Source organism: Saccopteryx bilineata, chromosome 4 (assembly GCF_036850765.1).
Source record: "Saccopteryx bilineata isolate mSacBil1 chromosome 4, mSacBil1_pri_phased_curated, whole genome shotgun sequence".
NCBI lineage: Eukaryota > Metazoa > Chordata > Mammalia > Chiroptera > Emballonuridae > Saccopteryx > Saccopteryx bilineata.
In genome coordinates, this window is record NC_089493.1 from 35,392,834 (window position 1) to 35,419,830 (window position 26,997).

Consider the following 26,997-nt stretch of genomic DNA (forward strand, 5'->3'; position numbering starts at 1 on the left):
TGGCAGGTAAAGCAAAAACAAAATTTTAAAGTAAACAAATTCTATCCTAACAAATACATAAGATTGGATATGCACATTAATAAAACAAACAAACAAAAAACAACAAAAAATAAAGAAAATAAAAGAGGGTGGGACTTGGGTTTACCCTTGAGTTTTATTTGCTAGTTTTTGTTAAAATAATTTTTATACAATAAATATTTCATTAACCACTTACTACTTATGCACCATAAAGCTTAACCTGTACCCGAGGACCTCTGCAATCTGGCTCCTCAATCTACCTTTTTTCCAGTTTATTTTCCCCCCTCCTTTCGCATATCCAAAACCCCCACAAACTAAAGTATCCATATCCCATTGGGCTTCTGTACTGCCCTTTCCCACCTGCGGACCATTACTCACATCATAAGTTCCAACTAGTATGTTCTCCTCTTCCACTTCTGTGTCAGCAAATCCTACCTAATTATCCTTTACAGTTCAGATCAAATAATATCTTTTCCACAAAACTACTCTTAACATTTTCTTTCTCCAATGAGGATTTCATCTATATCTCTCATATAAAATATAGAGCTTTCGATTTTGCATCATATAGTGTGTGTGTGTGTGTATGTGTGTGTGGCGTGTGCATGTTGCCCTGTCTAGAGCTGGGGCCTGGTTTTAGCCATCTTTGAATTCCACTCAAGGCATCACAGAGAGTCTGTTTGAATAAATATGTAAAATGAAGTAGCATGTACTCTTAAAAAGCAAGGGCTAGGAAGACTAAAAACCAACAGTAACTCTTATTTTTATTATGATTTTGCTTCTTTTTCACTCAAGTGTATTTCTTAACCTTCTTACCTGAAGAAATGTTATTCTCCGCTGGACCAGTTCTGTCAGATCTTTGGCCTCTTTTTCCCGCCAATCACCTGCTCCATCTGTTTGACTGAGGTAGTATAGATCCGTCATTATAGACCTATAAAAGCAAACATTGGAGGCCTTATTTCTACTTCATCATAAGATTACATAAGAAGAGAGTCAAGTTCTTCATAAAGACTGATGCTCACACTAATGCTGATACTCATCTTTTATTTTCTATCGAGGCTGTGAAATTCAACAATTAGTCTCTAACATCGAAGATGCACTGCTATTGTAAATTTTTACTGTTAAGGAAAACCTACCCCCCCTCCCCTTGGCCAGTCAGCTGTACCTACTTCCCAACACAGCACTACAGAGACTAGGGGGAAGTGGACACCCATGGCAAAAAAAAAAAAAAAAGTAGATTAACATAAGGGAAAGAAATTAAGTTAGTGCCAGTATTTGAATATTACCTTTTTGTTTTGTCTTCTGTCATTCCCTATCCCCTCTTAAATTTTCTCTTTTAACTTTAACACTAAATAGCTGGAGAAAAATCAGAAAAAAAATTTGACACAACTTTAAACAATGGTCTCTAAACCAAGGGTCAGCAAATTTTTTCTATAAAGGACCAGGTAGTAAATATTTTAGGTTTTGTGGGCCTCTGTTGCTTTTAGAGCAGGAAAGCTACATAGATAATATGTAAATAACTGGCTGTGCCTGTGTTCCAATAAAACATTCTTCACAAAAACAAGCTATAAGCCAGATTTGGCACTTGGGCCCTAATTTGACAATACTTGGTCTAAACTAATAAAATGATTATTAAGATTCTTTCCCATTTTTGTGTAGCATCAGTAATTTCAATTACAATATGGTGGATTTCCTACAAAGTAAACTAAAATACCAGTACATTAACAAGAGAAACTTTAGTTCTGGTACAGATAGTTTTATTTATAGTGCATTAAATAGAAGCCATGACTAACTTTTACTAGAAAAAAAAAAAAGACTCCTTTCTTTCGCTAACATTCCCCCACCATACTATCAGCAAACATTTAGTCAATTTCTAACTACATTATCGCCACTGGTTATCAACTAAGCCACCATCTTTTCTCACCTGTATTATTTCAATAGCCTTTGAATAAGTCTACACCCTGCTTCTACTTTGCCTACCTCTACAGTCTATTTTCAACACGGCAGCTATATCCTATTAAAAATCAGTCATACAAAGTTACTTCTTTCCTCTTAACAATGAGTGGAATCTTCATTACACTCAATCAAATCCAAAGTTATCTGACCAACTACAAGGCCCCAGATAATATGGCCCTCCATTATCTTTGATTTCATCTCCTACTACTGTCTTCATTGTTAACAATCAGTCAACAACAGTGACCCTTGAACAAGACAAGCATGTTCCTACTTCAGGTCCTTTGCATTTGCTCTTCAGTCTCCTGGAATGCTTGTTTCCTAGATACCCAGACACATGGTTCACCCAAATGTCCTTCATATGTCACCTTCCCCATAAGGTTTCCCCATATTATCTCACTTAAAAAATTCAATACCCAATCACCATCACCATTCCCTTATGTTTCCCTCTTTCTTCCCTGTTTTATTTTCTTTAAGCTATTATCATCTAACATAGTGGTCCCCAACCTTTTTTGGGCCACAGACTGGTTTAATGTCAGAAAATATTTTCACGGACCGGTCTTTAGGGTGGGACAGATAAATGCACAAAATAAAATATGCGACTGGCATAAAAACTGTAGTATTTTAAAATATAATTGTCGAACTTATGTGACAAACGTCAAGAGTGAGTCTTAGACGAATGTAACAGAGGGAATCTGGTCATTTTTTAAAAATAAAACATGGTTCAGACTTAAATATAAATAAAATGAAAATAATGTAAGTTATTTATTCTTTAGCCTGATCTAACATATGTTGTTACTTCTTTACTTTATTATCTTCATCCCCATACTACAATTTAAACTACATAAGAGCAGGGTTTGTGAAAATGTTTTCTTTTTTCATCATTTATAATAGAACTAGCCATACAGAAAATGTTCAATAAGCTTTTTTGAATAGATAAGTGAATAAAAAAAGTGGCAAAAAAAATTTTTCAAGAATTTTAATGAGATGATGTTGATAATTTTTACCTTTCACAAATCTAATTTTGTGGTAGAAAGGTTTGGAGAATAATCTTTAGTTACAGTTCCAGCCTCATCCCTTCTCTATACTCTTCTCAACACTTTGTGTTAATGCTTCTGTTCAAGGAATGCTTACAAGTATGCGTTATTTGCTTGTGAAAATTATAAAGTTAAAAATATATTTCTATTTGTTAGAAAGAATACATATATATACAAATAAAATATATCACACATACACTTCTAGAAATCACCTATAATAACGATATTAACTAGAAACATAAAACATTAGCTGGAGGTTTAAAAAATACTTGGAGAAAATTGATCTATAACGTTAAATAATAATATCAATGAAGAGGTATTGAGCTCTTACTATGGGCCAGACACCTACTTTGGTGCTTTACATTATTTAATTTAATCTTCAAAATTACATTATAAATTAGATAAGGAATGTGAGGCACTGAGATTAAATAATTTGCTCAAAGTCACAAAGTTCAGAAATGAAGAGTCAAAATTCAAACCTAAGCCGTGTGATTCTAAGGCTTCGGCACTAACAAATATCAAAGTGCAGGATCAAGAGTACAAAATGTGGACTCTATTCAGTGTAAACATACAAAATCAGAAAGTCTGAATAAAAGAAAGAGCTGTGGGAGCTAGACAGAGCTATTTCCTAGTTTTGACTCTACCTTTTACTAACTTTGCGTTCTAGGAAAATTATTTCAACATCTCTTGAGACTAAGTTACTTCATTTTAAAGTAAGTACTATAATACTTTCTATATAGTTTTCTAAAACATGATTAGTGTTAATATACACAAAGTAGTAATATATATAATGGCAGCTTGCTGTAGACTGAATATCTGTGTCTCCCCCCAAAATTCGTATCTTAAAACTTAATACTACCCAATATGATAATATTAAAAGGTGAGGTCCAGCCCTGGCCAGTTGGATCAGTGGATAGAGCATTGGTCTGCCCTGTGAGCATCCCAGGTTCAATCCCCAGCCAGGGCACATATGAGAAGTGGCCATCTGCTTCTCTTTCCCTCCTTCTTCCCCTTCTCTCTCTCTTCCCTTATCACAGCCAGTGGTTCAAATGGTTAACTGTCAGCCCCAGGCACTGAGGATAGCTCAGGTCTGAGCGTTGGCCTCAGGTGCTAAGGATGGCTTAGTTGATTTGAGCATCAGCCCCAGACAGGGGTTGCCAGTTGGATCACATGCAGGAGTCTATCTCCCTACCTCTCACTTAAAAAAAAAAAGGCAAGGCCTTTTGGGAGGTGCTTAGGTCATGAAGGTAGAACCCTTGTGACTGGGATTAGTGCTCTTATAAAAAAGAGACCCAACTGAATTCCCCAGCCTCTTCCATTAGTGAGGACACAATAAGAAGAGGACGTCTATGAACTAGAAAGAAGGCCCTCACCAGCCTCCAAAATCTTCCAGCGCCTAGTTCTTGGACTGCCCAGACTCCAAAACAGTGAGAAATAAATTTTGTTGTTTAAAATACCCAGTGTTTGGTATTTTTGTTTTAACAGGCTGAACAGACTAAAACACTGCTATTTATACTAGAATACTTCAGAGAGTTGTTTCAGATCATTTACCTTGTCTCTAAAGTGTACCTACTAATAATTCCACAGCTAAGAGTAATGATCCATTGGGTATGACAGTAATATGTGGTACTGAAGGTCAGTCAGAAAAATAATCCAAAACCCAGTGCCTTAGAACACCCTGAAGAAGGGGATTAATCAGTGACAACTCATTTAGCAGATGATGAAACCAGCCCTCACAATTACAGATTATCTAAGAGTACATCAGTTCTCTCTTATTCCTGGTTTTTAACTAGACGTTAAACCATTTAATAACAAAACAGTGGCCATCCACAGGAATACTAAAGTCTTATTTATTATCACAGAAAATCATTACATTAGGCCCTGGCTGGTTGGCTCGGCGGTAGAGCATCAGCCTGGCATGTGCAAGTCCCATCGGGGCACATGAGAGAAGCAACCATCTGCTTCTCTCCCTCTACCCCCCCCCCATCTTCCTTCCCCTCTCTCTCCTCTTCTCTCTCTCTCTCTCTCTCTCTCTCTCTCTCTCTCTCTCCTTCCCTCCCTCTCTTTCCCTCCTGCAGCCATGGCTCAAAGGGTTCAAGCAAATTGACCTGGGGCACTAAGGATGGCTCCATGGTCTTGCCTCAGGCACTAAAATATCAATAGCTCGGTTGCCGAGCAATGGAGCAGTGGCCCAGATGGGCAGAACATTGCCTGGTAGGAGGCTTTCCAGGCGCATCCCAGTTGGGGTGCATGCGGGAGTCTGTCTCTACTTCACCCCCTCTCAATAAAAAAAAGAAAACCATTAGAACTATATACAATTAACAGAGAATACCTGGTAAGATAATAGCCCATTTGAATAAAGCAAAACAATAATATACAAGTAAAATTAAAAATCATAGCCACAGTTTAGAATATTCACCCAGCTAATAGAACAGTTTTTACAATGTTTTGGAATAAAAAGACCACCTGTGAAGCATTTTAGGCATTTATTTATAATGTCAACATTACCCATGTTATCCATGCACAGTATATTTTACAGCTTTACTATTTACATGTTTATCCTTTTTTTTTTAGTGAGAGAGTTAGAGACAGAGAGACAGAGACAGACAGACAGAAAGAGAGAGAGATGAGAAGCATCAACTCATTTTAGTTGTTCATTGATTGCTACTCATACCTGCCTTGACGAGGGGGCTCCAGCCAAGCCAGTGGCCCCTGGCTCAAGCCAGTGACCTTGGGCTTCAAGCCAGCAACCTGGGGTTTCAAATCTAGGTCCTCAGCAACCCAGGTCAATGCTCTATTCACTGTGTCACACTGATCAGGCTGCATGTTTACCCTTTTAAACAAGGCGAGAGTCTAATATGTGATGCTTTATCTTTTTTATATTTATTACTCTCACTTAAGATCTAAACCATTTTCTTTTTAAGAAAAAGAATAATTTTAGTTGAAAAAAAACAAACCTACAAGTTATTGTCTCTTTAAGAAATTAACTTTCAGTCTTACACACAGACTGACAGAGGTTCAACTTTTAAGCTTTTCCAAATTACAAAACTGAGGCCTCCGTGGACTATTATGTAGCCTACAGTTACTGGGGAAAAAGTCACTGCCAATAGGAAACTATCTGAGTTGATCAAGGAAATACACAAGCAGTCTTTAATAATAATGGTGTTACAGGGCTAAGCTCGAAGTTTTTAAAAATTATTTTCTCAGTTTTGTAAGTCTCTTTCCCATCAACTCTCATCACACTTACTATTATTTATATTTAATAGGTTTCATCATATCCAAACATGGTCAGTTGCTTTTTTGTGCCCATCAAATAGAAGCAATCACAAAATTTGCTGTAAGTTTCGACTTTAAATAGCAGTATTATTTCTGGAGATGTAGTACAGTGGAATAAAAAAAAAAAAAACAGTCTATCAGCAAATGAAGAAAGGAAGTTTAATATGCTCTTTATGGCTTTACATTAAACATATTCATAAACATAGACAAATAGCATTACACTGCTCTGATGGAATTACATAGCCTCAAGCAGGTAAAAACCACATTAGATCTAATTAGGAGAAAAAGTTTTTGAAATGTAAAAATTGGCCTAATTTAGGATTTCATATCATAGTAATCAATCCATTCCTTTACCACTGGGAATAAAATCTCATCTCTGTATTTTTTTAAATAAATTAGAACACTGAAAACATAAATGTGAATGTTTTTCCAAGTTACATCAGTACTAAGTCTTGGCAATTCATTATATCCATTCCAATCTGTATAGGAAGTGAATAGCCATGTTTATAACTCAAAAGCCAAACACCAAAATAAATAAATAAATAATTTAAAAAAATTTTAAAAAGAAGCACACAATAATCAACCAAAATTAAACTTGCTTTTTAAATATTTTTTTTCTTGACATTCCCATTGGAGGTCATTAAGGAAGGCAAGTCCAGGATATGACATTAAAATCAAACTAGCTCTTTGATGAGTCAGTAATGTTGAGAAGTTACCATCCTGCACAATTTATCATCTTTTGGCCAAAGACATGAGAATAATCAAACAGAAAGTTTCAGGTGTGGCCCATATTGGGAAACCCAGTGACTGAAAAAGTCTGCAGAAATGCTTGCTTTTCAGCGACTCTATTCTGAAATCAGATCTAAGTATACCAAAAGCTGAATGAAAATCTGGCTATCTTGATTTTGACTATGCAAATTTCAGAAAATAGAGAAGGTAGGTGGTAATTCTAAAGGCCTGGTATGAGGCTAGGTCAAAGCCTGGGAAATACAAACCCAGGAAAAGTACCAGCAAAATAGCACTAATCATTTCAGGGCAGAGTACAGGTGACTGAAGACAATTGGGAGACTAGAACAGTATGACTCCATGACTCTGACAGCAAGCCAGAGACGCCAGGCAACAAATCCTCTATTTCTACATTCTTTGTATTTTCTGTTAAATTTCCTATCTTTATATTTTAATATTCACAAAAATTCTTTTAAATGCCCGATTCTGTCTCAATTATGCCACTGAAGAACCACAAAAAGAATATTTTGCTTATACCTGATTCAAAATGTTCAAGAGTGAAATTCCCTGAGGGCCAGCACAGAACAGAGGTAATTCAAGCAAGAAAATCCCATAGTAAAGAACTACTACTTATTAAAGTAGTGCCATGTGAATTGTATACAAATGACTAGATATATTTAATAAGTAATAATATTTTTTATCATGTACATTCAATTAAAAGAAAGTCCATTCTCCATTGCTTAGCATCAGAAAACTCCAAATCAGAAACACTGTTATTTTTAGGGATTTATGTATAACCATGTCTTAAAACAACTTTTAAATATAGTATCACTTAAGTTCTCCAAAGTGAATCAAACATGAATTCAAAAGTACTGGATACAAAAATGTCAAGTTTCCTTTTAATCCCATGCTCCCTACCAGCACAATCCCGCTTCATTTCTTCCTTTATACACTAGTTGACTCCAATAGATACTCTCTCTTTTGAAGAAACCATGCTGAAATTAATTAGAGCTTCCAGATTTATTTAGGGTAAATGACTTTTCTCCTGTAACTTGTTCTTCACAACTTTTAGAATGTTCAATTACTGGAGAATATTTTTATCTCAATTACATAATTTTCTTTAGTTTAATTTTTATAAATCCCTTAATGGAACAAGGTTTTGTTTATACAAGAAGGCACAAAGTAGAGTGTGGAATAATCACTCAAAAAATGCACATACCTGCCTCCCCACTCAAGAGGAAAAATGTAACTTACTTAATACTAACTACACAGTGAGTTGCTTAGCACCGTGGGGTAGAGATGTTTAAGTCTGAGTTCCAGTTCTTAGATTAAAATTTGTCAAGGAGAAAAGCAAAATTAGTACACAAGAAACAATAATTTCCATTTATGAAAGCTATCCTCCTAGCAAAATACAAGATCTCAATTACTTTGGACTCCCCCATCTCCCTACATAAAATCTGTTACCCAAGTCCTGCAGTTTCTATTTTTCACACATTTATCCCTTTCTATCCCTACTGCAACTATCCAAGTCCAGAAGCTCATTATCACTTATGCGTACTTCTGCAAAATTCTTCTAATTTCCTGGCACCGTGCTTTCTTTCACATGGCTCTCAAAATGAGCTTTCTAAAATGTACCAATAAGACTTGTATCCAGAATAAATTAAAAATAAGTGTTTCAATCTCAATAACAAACAATTCCCTCAAAACTAAGCATGTGATTTGAACAGACATTTTACCAAGGATGATAGATGAATAGCAAATAAACACATTGATAGATGCTTGACATTATTAGTAAGGAAATGCAAAATAAAACCACAATAACACACCACTATAGTGCTATTAGAATGGTAGGGGGTGCAGAGGAATAACAAGTGCAGAAATAATACAACTGGAACTCTTAAACTATTTCTGGTGACAACGTAAAATAGTACTACCGCTTTGGAAAACAGTTTAGCAGTGTTATAAAATTAAACATACACTCAACTTGTGACCCATCAATTCCACTTCTAGATATTAGTCAAAATAAATGAAAACATGTTTCTATATAAATATGTATGTTACTGTTTTAGTAGCTTTGTAAATAACCAAAAAATGGAGCACAACTCAAATGCCCTTCAACTGGTGAATGAATAAACTGTGATTTATCCATTCAATGGACTATTACTTGGCAATATGAAGGAATGCACTACCACTACACAAAACAACCTGAATGAATCTCAAATACATTATGCCAAGGGAAAGAAACCACACTCAAAAATCATAGTGTATGATTGCATTTACATAAAATTCTGGAAAAGGCAAAATTGTAGGGACAGGAACATTTCTGGTTACTGCCAGGTGGGGGAGGTGCTGATTACAAAGGGACATGATGAAATTTCTTGGGGCAGTAACAATGTTCTGTATCTTGACTATGGTGGTGGTTCCAAAACTATGAACATTAAAACTCACACATAGCACTACAGACTAAAATATGGACATTTTATCATATATAAATTATGCTGCAATAAAGTTGATTCAGAAAGGAAAAAGAAAGAGAATCAGTGTTTCTATCAAAGTTCTAAGACTGGAAGAAACCCCTTCTGAAGAAACAAAAGCCTAAGTTTCTTCCCTATAACTGATGTCATTCTGAACCAATACACGAGTGATTCTTAGGGAAATTTGAACATAAAAACTAATAGACTCAACCTCTGACTTCTCAGAGAACACAGGCTTTCAAGTCCAGAGGCAACCTAGACCCTATAATTTGGGTAAGTATAAAAATGAAATAAAGATTTTTGTGGCCTGACCTGTGGTAGCACAGATGAAGCATCAACTGGAATGCTAGAGGTCACCGGTTCGAAACCTCAGGTTTGCCAGGTCAGAGCACATATGAGAGGCAACTACTATGAGTTGATGCTTTCTGCTCTTGCCCCGCCCCTTCTTTCTCTCTTTCTCTCCCTTCTCTCTGAGGTCAATAAATAAAATCTTAATAACATGGATGGACCTTGATAACATTATTCGGAGTGAAATAAGTAAATCAGAAAAAACTAAGAGCTATATGAACCCATACATAGATGGGACATAAAAATGAGGTTCAGAGACATGGACAAGAATGTGATGGTAATGGGAGGTGGGGTGGGGGGAGGGGAGGGGCACAAAGAAAACCAGATAGAAGGTGACAGAAGACAATTTAACTTTGGGTGAGGGGTATGCAACGTAATCAAATGTCAAAATAATCTGGAGATGTTTTCTCGAAACGTATGTACCCTGATTTATCAATGTCACTGCATCAAAATTAATAAAAATAAGATTAAAAAAAGATTTTTGTCTAATGTAAAAATCACAAGGCAAACATAAATGTCTACCTTAATTTTTACATTTAAAGACCTGAAATTATCAGTAAGATGGCATAGTCTATATGCATATATACACATACATACAAATCTTTTCTATTTGTATATCCATTAAAAGTTATTTTTCTAGTTTTTTATTGTGCTTTGTTTATTATTTGTATCACTACATTCTAATCTGGCTGCCTGGAGGTAAATTATTACCCTATGAAGTTGTATCCCAAGTTCATAATAATTTCTGCACAAGACAGCTTGACCTTTGTACCTTGTATACTTTTCCATTTTTGTGAAACATTATTTAACATATATGAAAAGGTAGTGTCAGGAATCATAATTCAGCTTACTAAAAAATTAACCTTGATTTACATAAACTATTCATGGTCTTTTTTTATTTGTTCATTTGTATAGTGCTTCTACATATAGTAACAAACTATATGCACAAAATAATTCTTTAAATAATTATTCTGATTTTAAAAAGACATAAAAATTAAATTCTCAAGTAATTTCTTTTTTAGTGAGAGAGATAGAAAGACAGACAGGCAGGCAGGCAGGGAGAGAGATGAGAAATATCAACTTGTAGTTGCAGATGTGTTTTTTTTTAGTTTTTCATTGATTGCTTCTTATATGTGTCTTGACCAGCAGAGCCAGTGTCTGTCTGCAGCAGAGCCAGTGACCCCTTGCTCAAGCCAGAGACCTTGGGCTCAAGCAAGTGACCATGGGTTCATGTTGATGATCTCACGCTCAAGCCTGTGACCCTGTGCTCAAACTGGCAACCTCAGGGCCTCAAACTTGAGTCCTCAGTGTTCTAGACTGCCACCACCAGTCAGGCAAATTTTCAAGTAATTTAATTAAATCACTCAAACTTTAAAATCTCCATCAGAAGTCAATAGTCAAAATTCTCCTTTAGGCCTGACCTGTGGTGGCGCAGTGGATAAAGCATCGACCTGGAAATGCTGAGGTCGCCGGTTCGAAACCCTGGGCTTGCCTGATCAAGGCACATAAGGAGTTGATGCTTCCTGCTCCTCCCCCCTTCTCTCTCTCTCTCCTCTCTAAAAATGAATGAATAAATAAAAATTCTCCTTTAAATGCCATAGTCTACCCAACTCAAATTCTCTTCAGATTTGGATTTTCCTATAAATCTGCAATAAATAAAGCACACAAGCACACAGCTCCAATTAATAGACATAGACATAGTACCTAGAATCAGCTTTAAGGTAGAGAAGTGTTAAGGGCAGAATTAGTCATCATTTTGTCTAATGGTCTAACTACTGCTTAATGCAAACTAGGCTAAAAATTTCAAAGGTTCTGTCAAATGGGTGGTGCAATAACTCAATGCCCCTAGAAATTTATACTTATTTCTATAGATTCATTAATATTCAAATCATTCCAATAAACTGATAGATTTTATTTGTAATTTCACTTAAAAAAGCAGAGCAATATTTCAAAATCACTACAATATTGCTGATGATGTTAATATATATAAACCCTGTCATGGGGTAATTCTTTTCCTCTTCACAGTAGTAGGTTTTGTTAATACAATTTTTCATTTATTGTTCGCTAATGTGACATTAATTGCCATCACAATCCTACTGGGAATACAGACATAAATATAATAGGGCTAAGGACAGTTTTCACTGTATTTATAATGATTCTGAGATACATTTTGATCTGCATGAACCCATAAGCACCAAAATGTTTTCTTTTCTAGGTAACATAGTATGTACTTTTAAAAATGTGCAAACAGAAGAAACATTTAATTAGGCATGTTTCAGGTTCATCTTTCTAGCAAATAAATGGAAGAGCAAAGAACAGAATGCTCCTCTTTACCAAAAACTTGTTCATCTCTAATTAGAAACCTTAAAGAGAGGCTATTTAAAGTTTTAATGTTTGAATGAGAAACTTAATTGCCAGCCTCAGTATGCCTTCCAATATATTGTAATATAAAACTGCAGACTCCATTTCAAATATCAACATATATGATGAAAATTTATAGGAAGATACCATCAGAGTTTACTTAGGGTATAAAGATTTATATAAATATATCTTAAATAATATTTTCCAGTAATAAATTTTTAGTTGATGAACTACATTTGGCAATTATTGTCCTTTGATATCTCAGGTAGTCTCCTGCTCCTAATTATGATAGACGTCATTTATCATTCAGCAGAAAAATTACCAAAAATTCCAGTTTCCCACTCTTAGATTATAATCTCTACTAAAACCCAAATGAAATGTAAAAAGAGTACCTTTCATGATGCCCCAAATCTGACAGAAATTCATCTGCATGTCTTTGGAGTTCATTTCCTTCTAAATTCTTTAATTTCTTCAATTCACTTTGTAGAAAAAACCAGAGCTCTTTAGCTCCGTTTTCAATCCTCCTCCTTAGGATTTCATGATTCTTCCCCAGACCTGCAGTAAATGAATAAACAGTATCAGCATTTCCAATATTTTGATGAAAAAAAATATTTCAATTATTTATGCTAATATCAATATATTAAAGGGGAAAAAATACTGTATAATCACCTACCATTTCTAGTTTGTTTCTTATAATTTTCAATTTGTTCTTTGGCCTTCATAAGCTGCTCTTCTAAAGCACGAATCCTTCCGGAAGCTGGCCCCTGATCATTGGGGCCTTCTGGTATTCTGTAGTTCAGGGGAGAAAATGTAAACATTTAGCTTATAAATTATGCAACAAAATATGTGCTTACTAAAGTTACATGCTAAAACATATTTATTAGTAACTTTAGAAGCCCCTGAACCATATACTGTATTAGAGGTACCAAATGAAATTTTCTCTCCAAATGTTTATGATGAAACATAAACACTGGAATGATACTGAACAAAAACAGAAAAAAATAATCTAGTTCAGAGATCTATAATCTAGAAATTAAGGAATCTTTAGAACTCTCTCATCACATTGGCTTAGAAAAACTTGGCCATCAGTGGTAAAATAGTCAATCCTTCATTAGTGTTCAGAATAACAAAGGAGAAGGTGATGAAAAGATTTAAAGGAAATAAGAAAGCACATATCTGAACATGTGTCTATGATCAAATATCTAATATAAATTATTTCTAAATTAATCATAGTATCAGGCTATGTAAATCTGTGCTCTAATTCATGAACTTGTGACCTTATATCATTAAGCATTACTTTTATAGGGTAAGACAAGAGTAGAAGACGAAGAATATCAGGAAAAAAATGAAGATTAATTTTGTTGGTTTGTATCAGAAACAAAAAAATCAGTCAACAATACAAAATATTAGAACATAGCAGAGGAACTCTATAATCTCTTGCTTATATTGTCAATCTATCTGTAAAACTTTTCTCCCAAATGTACTGGTTTCTAACATGTTTTGTTTTTATGTGACTTTTGGCAATATTCTGTACTTCATTTTGGCCATAAAAGATTTCTACATCCTAATCCTGGAACCTGTAAATGCTTCCTTATATGACTAAAGAAGCTATAAACGTGTGATAAAGTTAAAGATCTTCAGGTGGGAAGACAGCCTTGCATTATTTAGGTCACCCAAAATTGTAATCACAGGTATTCTTATAAGAGAGAGGCAGAGGAAGATTTTACTACAAAGAAGCAGCTTATGTGAATATTGGCTTTGAAAAAAGAGAGAGGGGTCATGAACAACAAATGCAAGGAAACATATTCTCCCCTAGAGTTTCCCTAGGGAATGTGGCCCTGCTTAACAGGTTGATTTTGCCCCAGTGAAACTCATTTCAAACTTCTGCCCTCCCAAACGGTAAGGGAATAAATTTCTATTGTTTAAAGCTACAGTGCCTGTGGTATCTGTCACAGCAGCAATAGGAAACTAATATACATATATAATGTTTAAAACAGAATTTAGCATAGTGTCTGTCAATAAACTTTATCAGGACTACTGAATCTGGGGTCAATCATTTTAGCGATGAGCTATAATCTCAAAATGTCTGGGATACGTATTTTAATCATCACAATAATTTTAAAGAAACTTAATTTTTAAGTTATATTTGGCAGAATTTCAATTCAGATGTCAACTTAGTCCACTGATGGAAGACAAATACAGATTTTTAAATACCTTTCCTAACATGTTTTATGTAACAGATGAAGCCAGATTAACTATTAATTACCTATACCATTTCAGAATACATGTTAAGTAAAGCAGCTCTTGCTATAGTTACACCAGAGTAAATAAAGTATTCTATAATCTTTCCATGAAATTGTATGTATTAACATTGAACAGAGCCTGACCTATGGTGGTGCAGTGGATTAAGCGTTGACCAGGAATGCAGGTTTGAAATACAAGCTTGCCTAGGCAAGATCAAGGCACTTAAGAGAAGCAACTACTATGTGCTGATGCTTCTCACTCCCCTCCCTCCCTCCCTCCTTCCCTCCCTTCCTTTCTTCCCTTCTTCACTTTGTCCCTCTCTCCCTTCCTTCCTTCCTTCCCTTCTTTCTCTTTTTTCCTTCTTTCTTTTTCTTCCTCCCTCCCTCCCTTCCTTCCTCTCTCTTTCCCTCCTCTCTAAAATCAATAAATAAAATCTTTAAAAAATTATTTTTTTAAAAAAACATAAAAAATAACCATGCCCCAATTATGAATGTTTCAAGCCACAGAACTTGAATTTAAAAGCCTTCATTTTTATACACACAATGAATAATGATAAAATGAATAGAGTTGTTAGGTGCCCAATTACCCAATTTATAAGCACACGTGTGTATACATTCATAAATAAGGCATTTTCTTGCATATAGTTTTTAAAACTTGGCTCTTAATCTCTTTCTAAATTAGATGACTGCTTTCTAAGAAATCATTTGAAAACAGAATAAAACTACTACCTCTTGAAATTTATTTTGGCAGCAATATGCCACAGGACAAGGATGTCCTTTTCCAGAATACACTTCAGTGATACAGAATTTCAGCTGGTAGAAAGATATGTCTATATCTAGGTTCTCCTCTATCTCATTTATTTTTAATTAAAAATTTTTATTTTTAATTTATTGCATTGACATGATTTCAAGTCCCACTCAGTATAACACCCTCTACACACCACATCATGCCCCCTATGTCCCATGCAAAGTCTCTTTCTCCATTCACTCCTTTTGCCTCCTCTTCCCCGACCTCTACCCCCTCTTTCCCTCTGGCTATTGCTACCCTATTTTCTGTATCTGTGTTATGTATATATAATTTGGCTAATCCCTTGACCTTCTTTGATCCCATCCTTTCTTCCCCTTTTCCTCTGACAGCTGTCCATCTGTTTCTTGTGACTTTGCCTCTGTTTCTATTTTGTTTCTCAGTTTATTGTGTTCATTAGATTCCATATATAAGGAGAGCACATATTTGTTTCTCTGCCTGGCTTATTTCACTTAGCATAATAATCTCCAGGGCCATCCATGCCATTGCAAAAGGAAGGTTTTCCTCTTTTTCACGGCCATGTAGTGTTCCACTGTGTAAATGTACCACAGCTTTTTTATCCTCTTATCCACTGACAGACACTTGGGCTGTTTCCAGACCTTGGCTATTGTAAACAATGGGGCAATGAACATGGGGGTGCATATCTTCTTTTGAATTAGTGATTTGTTATTCTTAGAATCTATTCCTAAAAGTGGAATAGCTGGGTCATAAGGCAGTTCCATTTTTAATTTTTTGTGGAAACGACATATTGTTTTCCACAGTGGCTGCAATAATCTGCATTCCCACCATCAGTGCATGAGGGTTCTGTGTTCTTCACACCCTCATCAGCACTTCTTTGTTGATTTGTTAATGAGTGCCATTCTGGCAGGTGTGAGGTGGTATCTCACTGTGATTTTAATTTGCATTTCTCTGATGATTAGTGAGGTTGAGCATTTTTTATATGCCTATTGGCCATCTGTATGTCCCTTCCTTTTGTGGAGAAGTGTCTTTCAGGTCCTGTGCCTATTTATTAATTGGATAGTTTACCTTCCTATTGTTGAGTTTTAGAAATTCTTTATAAATTTTGGTTATTAATCCCTTATCAGACATATCAATGAGTATGTCCTCCCACTGAGTGGGTTGTTTTTTGTTTTCTTAATGGTGTCTTTTGCTGTGCAAAAACTTTTTAGTTTGAAATAATCCCATTTGTTTATTTTGTACTTTATTTCACTTGCCCGTGAAGATATATTGGCAAAAATACTGCTAAGAGAGATATCAGAGTCTACTGCCTATGTTTTCTTCAAAGATTTTTATGGTTTCATAACTTACATTTAAGTTTTTTATCCATTTTGTTTTTGTGAATGGTATAAGTTAGTCATCTAGTTTCACTTTTTTGCATATACTTGTCCAATTTTCCTAACACCATTTATTAAAGAGACCATTTTTATTTCATTGTATAGTCCTGCCCCCTTTGTCAAATATTAATTGACGATAAAGGGATAGGTTTATTTCTGGGTTCTCTGTTCTGTTCCATTGATCTAAACACCTGATCTTAAGCCAATACCAGGCTATTTTGATTACAGTGGCCTTGTAGTACAGCTTGATATCAGGAGGTGTGATACCTACCACTTTGTTCTTCATTTTCAAGATTGCTGAGGCTATTTGGGTTCCTTTTTGGTTCCAGATAAATTTTTGGAATCTAGATCTGCGTAGTATGCCATTGGTATTTTAATAGGAACTGAATCAAATCTATAGATTGCTTTGGGTAGCATGGACATTTTAATGATGTTAAATCTTCCTATCCATGAACACGGTGCATGCTTCCACTTGTTTGTATCTTCCTCGAATTCTTTTTCTTTTCATGTCTTATAATTTTCCGAGTACAAGTCTTTTACCTCCTTAGTTAAATTTATTCCGAGGTACCGTTTTTGTTGTTGTTGCAATAGTGAAGGGGAATGTTCCCTTAATTTCTCTTTCTGACAGTTCACTGTTGCATACAAATGCCACTGATTTCTGAATATTAATTGTATATTCTGCTATTTTGCCAAATTCATTTATCAGGTCTAGTAGTTTTTTGGCTGAGTCTTTAGGGTTTTCTATGTACAGCATTATGTCATCAGTAAATAATGATAGTTTACTCCTCTTCCAATTTAGAAGTCTTTTATGTCTTCTTCTTGTCTGATTGCTGTGGCTCAGACTTCCAGTTCTACGTAGAATAAGAGGGGTGAAAGGGGATACCCCAGTCTCGTTCATGATCTTAAAGAGATTGCTTTTAATTTTTACTCATTGAGTTTGATGTTGGCTGTCAGTTTGTTATATCTGGCCTTTATTATGTTAAGGTATATTCCCTGTATTACCATTTTGCTGAGAGTTCTGATCATAAATGGGTGCTGGGTTTTATCAAATGCTTTTTCCACATCTTTTGAAATGATCATGTGATTTTTATCCTTCATTTTGTTTATGTGATGAATCACATTTATTGATTTGGGAATATTGTACCAGCCTTGCTTCCCCAGAATAAATCCTACTTGATCATGAAGTCTGATCTTTTTAATGTATTGGCTGGATCCAGTTTGCTAATATTTTGTTGAGAATTTTAGCATCTACATTCATTAGGGATACTGGCCTATAGTTTTCTTTCTTTGTAGTATCTTTACCTGGTGTTGGAATTAGGATAATGCATGCCTCATAAAATGAGCTTGGAAATCTTCCCTCCTCTTGAAGTTTTTGGAATAGCTTGAGAAGGATAGATCCTCTTTATCTCATTTCTTCATGCATTGGTAGAATAACATTAGGGGGAAACAAGCATGAAAAATAGCATAAGATCTTTTCAGCAGACTTCCATTAAGTACTAAATACAATCATAAAACATGAATGTATTAGTGACTTATATTACATTATTTTATACAATAATCTAATCCAACTGTGGATAAACTGTAGATTAAAAAAAATAATAATAATGAAGCCTGACCAGGTGGTGGCTCAGTGGATAGAGTGTAGGACTGGGATGCAGAGGACCCAGGTTCGAGACCCCGAGGTCGCCAGCTTGACCGCGTGTTCATCTGGTTTGAGCAAAAGCTCACCAGCTTGGACCCAAGGTGGCAGGCTTGAGCAAGGGGTCACTCAGTCTGCTGAAGGCTCGCGGTCAAGGCACATATGAGAAAGCAATCAATGAACAACTAAGGTGTCGCAACGAAAAACTGATGATTGATGCTTCTCATCTCTCTCCGTTCCTGTCTGTCTGTCCCTGTCTATCCCTCTCTCTGATTCTCTCTCTGTCCCTGTAGAAAATAAAATAAAATAATGAAGAAGCAAATGCAAAAAATAGTATTCAATTAGAACCCCAATTAGAAAAGAGTTAATCTGTAAGAATAGTCTCTTTATCTGAATATTTAAGGAATTAATTTGTTAAAATATCACACTCATTATGCAAAAAAAAAAGTGTATATATATATGACATCTTCTGGCCAAGATGCAATAACAAAGATCAGACTTACCATTATGCCTGAAACAAATGAAAACCTAGACACAATGTACAAAACAATGGCTTAACAAAACTAGAATCAGGAAACAGATGTCTGATAGATGGCAAAATAGGTGATTCCCTCTAAGGAGAAAGGCAACTATTAACTATCCATAGACAAGATACCTTTGTAAAGATCCCAGAACACTAGGGTAAGGCTAAAGCAACTGTTGGACTACAAAACCAAAGAAAAATTGCATTAGGAAGGGTAAGAGGAGCAGTTTTACTGTGTCTACATTGCTCCTCCCCCAGGTCAGCACAGCGCTGCATGGAATGGAACCCCTTGGACTAGTTTCTCCAGTGGGAAAAGGAGAGCATAAAGTGGACATCAAGCTTCCCTAGCATTCTGGATGCTTCCTGGGAGGCTCAGGAATTACTGGGAAAATAAGTCAACAGAAGACAGAAAAGAGGCGAACGGCTTACAGGTGCACAGACCTTCATAGACTGTGTTCCTGCCAGTAGTGGGGCCTGAGGGGAGATGTCAATCAGTGGTTCTGATCATTTGCATAGCTGAGTCATTGGCCCCAACTCTATAAAAAGTTTGATTATCAGATCTGCCTAGTTTGGGTCACCAACTAGAGGGCTGCCTTGGTAGAGGAGCTCATTCTAGAGCCCAGTCTATACAGGGAAGCAAGTCAGCAGGGCCTACTCAACTCTATTACTGAGCATAGCCTCTAGGCCCCACTTGAGGAGAAGGGCTGCCCTAAAATGCAGGGAAACCACGCAGCACATCCTACAGCCCATTAAGTAGGGGCAGGTTACTGGCCATACCCTATTGCTGAGCATAGCCTCCAACTCCACTCAATAGAGAATCCTGGCCAAAGATACTAAGCAGTCACAGAGCACATCCTTGGCCTGTTAGAACAAGAATGCAAGGCAACAGATCCACCCAACAGACAAGCATAATCCTCAACCCAATCTGATAGGAAACCTAGTCAGGAACTTAAGGTAGTCACAGAGCCTCCTTCAGGCAGGAAGCCAAGCCAACAGCACTATGGAGCATAGCCTCCAGTCCTGCTCACCAGGTTGCCCACCTAGAGACTGTGGCCAGCTCTGGAGCCCATCCCACAGTCCCTCTTAGGCAGAGAGCCAAGCCAGCAGGTTCACCCAACTGTTGATCATGACCACTGACTCTTCGTGACCAGAGAGCATAAATGGTGACTCTGGGCAGCCTCAAAGCTCCACTTAAGGTACTGACTGGCAGGCGAGCCCAGCCTATGGCCCTATCCAATAGCATAGCACAGTCTATGTGCCATCCAATTGCTGAGTATTATCTGTTGATTCACCCAGGCAGAGCACCCAGCCAACCACCCTACCTAATCTTAATGTGTAACCTGTGGTCCCACCTGACCAGTGAGCCCAGAAAGCACTCAGCCAATTGTGAAACACAACCTCCAGCCCCATCCAGCAAGGGGTAGAGCTGGTAGCCCTGCCTGAACAGGAAATCCAGCAAGAGACACTGTCAAAGAGTGGAGTGCACTGCCAGCAAGCAGCCTCACTTGCAGAGCCCAGCCAGTAGCCCTGCCCAACTTTAAGGCATAGCCTACAGTCCCTTCTAACCAAAGAACACAGCCTGATGTTCCACTTGATTGCAATGTGGCCTCAAGTGTATGCTTTAAGGTTATACTTAGGTTCACAATGAAGGGATGAAAAAAGAGTCCATGAAAATGGTAACCAAAATACAGTGTGTCCGTAAAGTCATGGTGCACTTTTGACCGGTCACAGGAAAGCAACAAAAGACAATAGAAATGTGAAATCTGCACCAAATAAAAGGAAAACCCTCCCAGTTTCTGTAGGATGATGTGGCAGCATGTGTGCATGCACAGATGATGACGTAACACCATGTATACAGCGGAGCAGCCCATGGCCATGCCAGTCAAGATGTAGATGGTACAGAGGAAAGTTCAGTGTGTTCTGTGGCTTGCTAAATTCAAATCTGTGACCAAAGTGTAACGTAAACATCGGCACGTTTATAACAAAGCACCACCACATAGGAATAAGATTCTCAGTGGGATAAGCAGTTGAAGGAAACCGGCAGTTTGGTGGAGAAACTCCGTTCTGGTAGGCCATCATTCAGTGACGAGTCTGTAGAGGCTATACGGGATAGCTACCTAAGGAGCCCTAAAAAATCTGTGCGTGAGCCCACATCAAACTGCATTGAATAAGTATGAAACTGGGAGAGTTTTCCTTTTATTTGGTACAGATTTCACATTTCTATCATCTTTTGTTGCTTTCCTGTGACCGGTCAAAAGTGCACCATGACTTTACGGACACACCGTAGAACAGAGGTAGCTACACTTATTTCAGACAAAATAGACTTTATCAAAAATTGTAACAAGAAGCAAAGAAGTTCATTACAGAATTATAGAAAAGGGTCAATTCTTCAAGAACATATAACATTTATAAGTATATATGCACCAAACATCAGAGAACCTAAATATACTATGTAAATACAGTATTAAGCTAAATATATTACGCAAATACTACCAAATCTGAAAGAAGAAATAGATAGCAATACAGTAACTGCAGTGGATTTCACTACTACTGTGGGACCCCTTTCAAGAACAGATTGATCATCCAAGCAGAAAAACCACTAGGAAAACATTGGACTTGACCTATATTTAGACTAAATGAACCTCCTAGACATATACAGCTATATACCACTCAATGATGAGGACATGTTCTGAGAACAGTGTTGTTAGGAAATTTCAACGTTGTGCAAACAATCATTGAATGTACTTACACAAACCTGAATGGTAAAGCCTACTACACTTCTAGGCTATATGGTATAGCCTATTGTTCCTACTGGACAAGCCTGTACAATGTGTTACTGTATGAAAACATGAGATTAAAGCAAGCCAAAAGAAAGTGATACAATCAAGAGACACAGTAAATGGGAAAAGTATGAGGATGTTCTCAGCATAACTCAGCATACTGTTTTACAGAAAACTTTGCTCCTTTAATAAGTGGGAAAAGTACACTCTAAAATAACAATAAAAATAGAGTCTAGTAAAATACATAAATCAGTAACATAGTCATTTATTATATTTATTATGTACCATGTACTATATAGATAACTGTATGTGCTATATTTTTATACAACTGGCAGTGCAGTAAGTTTGTTTATATCTGCATCACCACAAGCATGTGAACAATGTGCTGCTCTATGATGTTAGGATGGTTATGACATCACTAAGTGATAGGAATTTTTCAGCTCCATTAAAATTTTATGGGACCGTCATTGTACATGCAGCCTGCTGCTGACTGAAATGTTACATGGAACATGACTATACAGAACATTCCATCCAACAGCAGCAGAATATACATTCTTTTCAAAAACATATGCAACATTCACCAGGACAGATCATATATTGGTCAGAAAAAAAATAGCTAAGCAAATTTAAAAGACTGAAATCATGCCAAGTATGTCTTCTGACAAAATGGTATAAAACTAGAAATCAATAATAGGAGAACTGGAAAATTCACAAATATGTGGAAATTAAACATGTTCCTGAATGAAAATGGATCAAAGAAAAAAAAATTTTTTTAAGTTCTTCAATTTTAAATAAAAAAAAGTAGATAAACATATCAAAACATACACAATGCAGAAAAGCAAACCCTAGAGGGAAGTTAATAATGATAGAAATCTACATTAAGAAAAGAGACACCTCAACCTGAATTTAAACCTTAAAGAAACAGAAAAAAGAAAAAACTAACCCTAACTTAGAAGGAAATAAATCAGAAAGATCAGAGCAGAAATAAAAAGGAAAACAATAGAAAACCTCAATGAAATTAAGAGTTGGTTTTTTTGAAAAGATAAAAAACACTCACAAGCCTTTGGCTAGACTCAACAAGGGAAAAAAGGAGAAAACACAAAACAACAAAATTGTAGATGAAAGAGAAGACATTATAAAGGATACTGAGAAATTTAAAAAAAATCATAAGGAACTACTATAAACAATTATATGTGAATGTCCCAGGCTCGACTCTCAGTCAGGGCACACAGGAGAAGTGACCATCTGCTTCTCCACCCCCTCTCCCTCCCTCTTCTCTCTCTCTGTCTCTCTCTCTCTCTCTCTCTCTTCTCCTCCTGCAGCCATGGCTTGATTGGTTTGAATGCATCAGCCAGGGCACTGAGGATGGCTCTGTAGAGCCTCCGCCTCAGGCACTAAAAATAACTCAGTTGTGAGCATGGCCTCAGATGGACAGAGCTCAACTGATTCAAGAATTGGCCCCAGACAGGGGTTGCCAGGTGGATCCCAGTCAGGGCGCATGTGGGAGTCTGTCTCTCTATCTCCTTTCCTTTTACTTTGAAAAAAGAAGAGAAAGAAAAGAAAGAAAAGAAAGAAAAGAAAGAAAGAAAGAAAGAAAGAAAGAAAGAAAGAAAGAAAGAAAGAAAACAATCGCCCTGACCAAATAGCTCAGCTGGTTAGAATATGGTCCCAAAGTACAGAGATTGCTGGTTCAATCCCTGGTCAGGGCACATATAAGAGTAGCTCAATGTTTCTGTCTGTCTTTCCCTCTCTCTCACTCTCTTCCTCTCTTGCTAAAATCAATAAATAAAAATTTAAAAAATAATAATTTATACATTAAAAAAAGAAAACTATGAACATAATCTATAATAGTGGCATCCTGTCAATAAACTGCTACAAGTAACATAAATTTGGACTATTTATAAATATAAACTGGCTAAAATGGAAATTATACTTAACAACTTACAAGTGTTTTTTTTCAGTTAGAATTTTAATGACCACTCATGGGACTAAAATAATCCCAGCAAAAACACAAAATGTAATTACATTTATTCAGATGTCAAGCTTTGCCAAGAGTCTGTCAAATTAGATCGATGAAAGAGTCAGCCTATTGAGAGAAAATAACATTTTATTCAAAGAAACTGCTTCTTGTGGCTATCTTATTCCTTTTTTACCTAATGTGCAAAAATTCAAAATCAAACTCAAAATGAAGTAAAATGATTAAGCAACAATTTAAGGTGTTTTTTTGTTTGTTTTTTTTTGGTATTTTTCTGAAGCTGGAAACGGGGAGAAACAGTCAGACTCCCGCATGCGCCCGACCAGGATCTACCCGGCACGCCCACCAGGGGGCGACGCTCTGCCCACCAGGGGGCGATTCTCTGCCCCTCTGGGGGGTTGCTCTGTTGCGACCAGAGCCACTCCAGGGCCTGGGGCAGAGTCCAAGGAGCCATCCCCAGTGCCCGGGCCATCTTTTGCTCCAATGGAGCCTCACTGTGGGAGGGGAAGAGAGAGACAGAGAGGAAGGAGAGGGGGAGGGGTGGAGAAGCAGATGGGAGCTTCTCCTGTGTGCCCTGGCCGGGAATCGAACCCGGGACTTCTGCACACCAGGCCGACGCTCTACCATTGAGCCAACCAGCCAGGGCCAACAATTTAAGTTTTACTGGAATAATCTCATGGGATAATCTGTATCCAAATTCAGTTCTAACATACTGTGATATCAACATTAAATAGGTCTTGGGCTCAATTCACCAAGGAAATCTGTGACCATGTTATTTTGACAAGTGAAAAGTATAAACTAGACCAGTGGTCTCCAACCCCAGGGCCGCGGACCAGTACCGGTCTGTGGGCCATTTGGTACTGGTCCACAGAGAAAGAATAAATAACTTACATTATTTCCGTTTTATTTATATTTAAGTCTGAACAATGTTTTATTTTTTAAAAATGACCAGATTCCCTCTGTTACATCCATCTAAGACTCACTCTTGACGCTTGTCTCGTAAGTTCGACAATTATATTTAAAAATATCACAGTTTTTACGCTGATTGTATAATTTTATTTTGTGCATTTATCCATCCCACCCTAAAGGCCGGTCTGTGAAAATATTTTCTGACATTAAACCGGTCCATGGCCCAAAAAAGGTTGGGGCCCACCGAACTAGATCATCCTTTCATCATTCAGCAGCCAAAAATAGAATAGAATAATCTTGACTGAGAGCTGTCCCTGCTTACTTCAGATATGACAACACCCCTAGTAAAAAAAAAAAAGGCTTTGTGGACAAAACTTACAAATGAGGATAACAGTGACTATTTTTTTTGTTTTATGTTGTTGTTTTTGTTCGTTTATTTGTTTGTTTTGACAGAGACACAGAGAGAGTCACAGAGAGGGACAGATAGGGACAGACAGGAAGGGAGAGAAATGAGAAGCATCAATTCTTCATTGCACCACCTTAGTTGTTCATTGATTGCTTTCTCGTATGTGCCTTGACTGGGAAGGGGGTGCCTACAGGAAAGCGAAGGACCCCTTGCTCAAACCAACAACCTTGGGCTCAAGCCAGAGACCATGGGGTCATATCTGTGATCCATGCTTAAGCCAGCGGCCCCACACTCAAGCCAGATGAGCCCGTGTTCAAGTCAGCAACTTCAGGGTTTTGAAGCTGGGTCCTCCGAGTCCCAGTCCAATACTCTATCCACTGTGCCACACCTGGTGAGGCAATAGTAACTGTTTTAATAATTCAAGGTTTTTACCTTTAGATTTTTTTGGGGGGGACAAAAGTATAATTGCTTATTTGCTTGTTCAATGTACTGTTAGTTTTCTTCAAGTCTTATTTACTTAGTTACAATGAAGATACAATACATGAAATGAGGTTTCTTTTTTAATTTTCAGATACAAGATTGTATATAACGAATAACAAATCCAGTCCCCATGTACCCTCAATAGAGGCACTCACTGATGACAATATCTTATGTATTTTTCTAGAAATATTTTACACATATGTGTGTAAATATATATTTTACATGTTATATATATAGTTAAATATAATATACATAGTTATAAAATACATTTCATGGAAACATAACCTATTTAACCCATCCTCTACTGATAGTGATTTAGTTTCTACAACCACTTAATTTACTGTGAGTGCTTATGTCTCTCTTCTGTACTACAGTCAAATCTGTTAGAATACTATTTTATCTTTTTATTTTTTTATTTTTGTATTTTTCCAAAGTGAGAAGGGTAGGGCAGGGGGAGTCAGACAGACAGACTTCCACATGCGCCCAACTGGGATCCACCCCCTGGTGGGACGTTGCAATCGGAGCCATTCTAGCGCCTGTGGCGGAGGCCATGGAGCCATTCTCAGCGCCCAGGCCAACTGTGCTCCAATGGAACCTTGGCTGTGGGAGGGGAAGAGAGAGAGAGAGAGAGAGAGAGAGAGAGAGAAAGAGAAAGAGAAAGAGAAAGAAAGGAGAGGGGGAAGGGTGGAGAAGCAGATGGGTGCTCCTCCTGTGTGCCCTGGCCGGGAATCAAAGCCAGGACTTCCACACGCCAGGCCAACGCTCTACTGCTGAGCCAACCAGCCAGGGCCCAGAATACTATTTTATATCTAGCACCTGATACATTTGCTGTCACACAGTAACTATTTCATATATGTATATTCAAAAGGAACTAATAAACAATTGACTACCGTATTCACCCCATGTATAAGACACACCCTTTTCTGAAAAATTCGGGGTTTAAAAACTGGGTGCATCTTATACAGTGGTTGTAGACAGTTTTTTACTTGCATTTCCTGCTTTTTCGCACTTTGTTGTCTTTTTTTCAAATTTCAGGCCCCAAAATTAAGGTGCATCTTATACATGGGGAAATATGGTATATATCAGAGCTAAGGGGAAAAAGAATGAGGTAGCAAAAGCAGTGAGGGAATAACAAAACTCTGTCATGCAGCCAGCTAAAGATCAGTCAGAAGTGAAAATAAAGCATTTGTGTAATTAAAAAATGAGTAAATAAAAAATCCAATTACTTATTCAAAAATCCAATTGACACACTTTTTAGACTTGTGCTTTGTATTGAGACATGAATAGCTTCAACAGAAGAAAATGCCTAAGGTACAGGTTTGTTGTGGGAAATTTAGACATGTTATTCTAGGTTTTATTGTTTAAAATAAATGCCCAGGCCCTGGCCAGTTTGTCCAGTGGATAGAGTGCCGGCTCAGTGTATGGATGTCCTGGGTTCAATTCCCAGGCAGGGCACACAGGAGAAGCAACCATCTGCTTCTCTCCCCTCTCCTTCTACCCCTCCCACTGGTTTGAGTGTTGGCTGGGCCCTGAGGATGGCTTGATTGGTCTGAGTGCATCAGCCTTGAGCACTAAAAATAGCTTGGTTGACTTGAGCAATAGTCCTAGACAGGGGTTGCTGGGTGGATCCAGTCAGGATGCATGTGGGAATCTGTCTCAGTATCTCCTTTCCTCTCACTTAAAAAAAAAAAAAAAAAAAAAAAAAAAGGCATC

At 37.1% G+C, this 26,997-nt stretch overlaps 1 protein-coding gene across 4 annotated transcripts in view; it reads right to left on the minus strand.

Moving 5' to 3' along the window:
* FUT8 (fucosyltransferase 8) overlaps positions 1 to 26,997 on the minus strand; it is a 251,441-nt gene that overhangs the window by 81,250 nt on the left and 143,194 nt on the right. For 3 of the 4 annotated variants that reach the window (XM_066275887.1, XM_066275886.1, XM_066275888.1), the window contains 3 exons: positions 12,864 to 12,979; positions 12,583 to 12,745; positions 832 to 946 (listed from right to left, as the gene is read on the minus strand). In XM_066275887.1, coding sequence (XP_066131984.1) covers positions 832 to 946; positions 12,583 to 12,745; positions 12,864 to 12,979 — 394 coding nt within the window. Of the gene's footprint in view, positions 1 to 831; positions 947 to 12,582; positions 12,746 to 12,863; positions 12,980 to 17,874; positions 17,986 to 26,997 lie in introns of all 4 variants that reach the window. The other variant, XM_066275889.1, reaches the window with a different exon arrangement.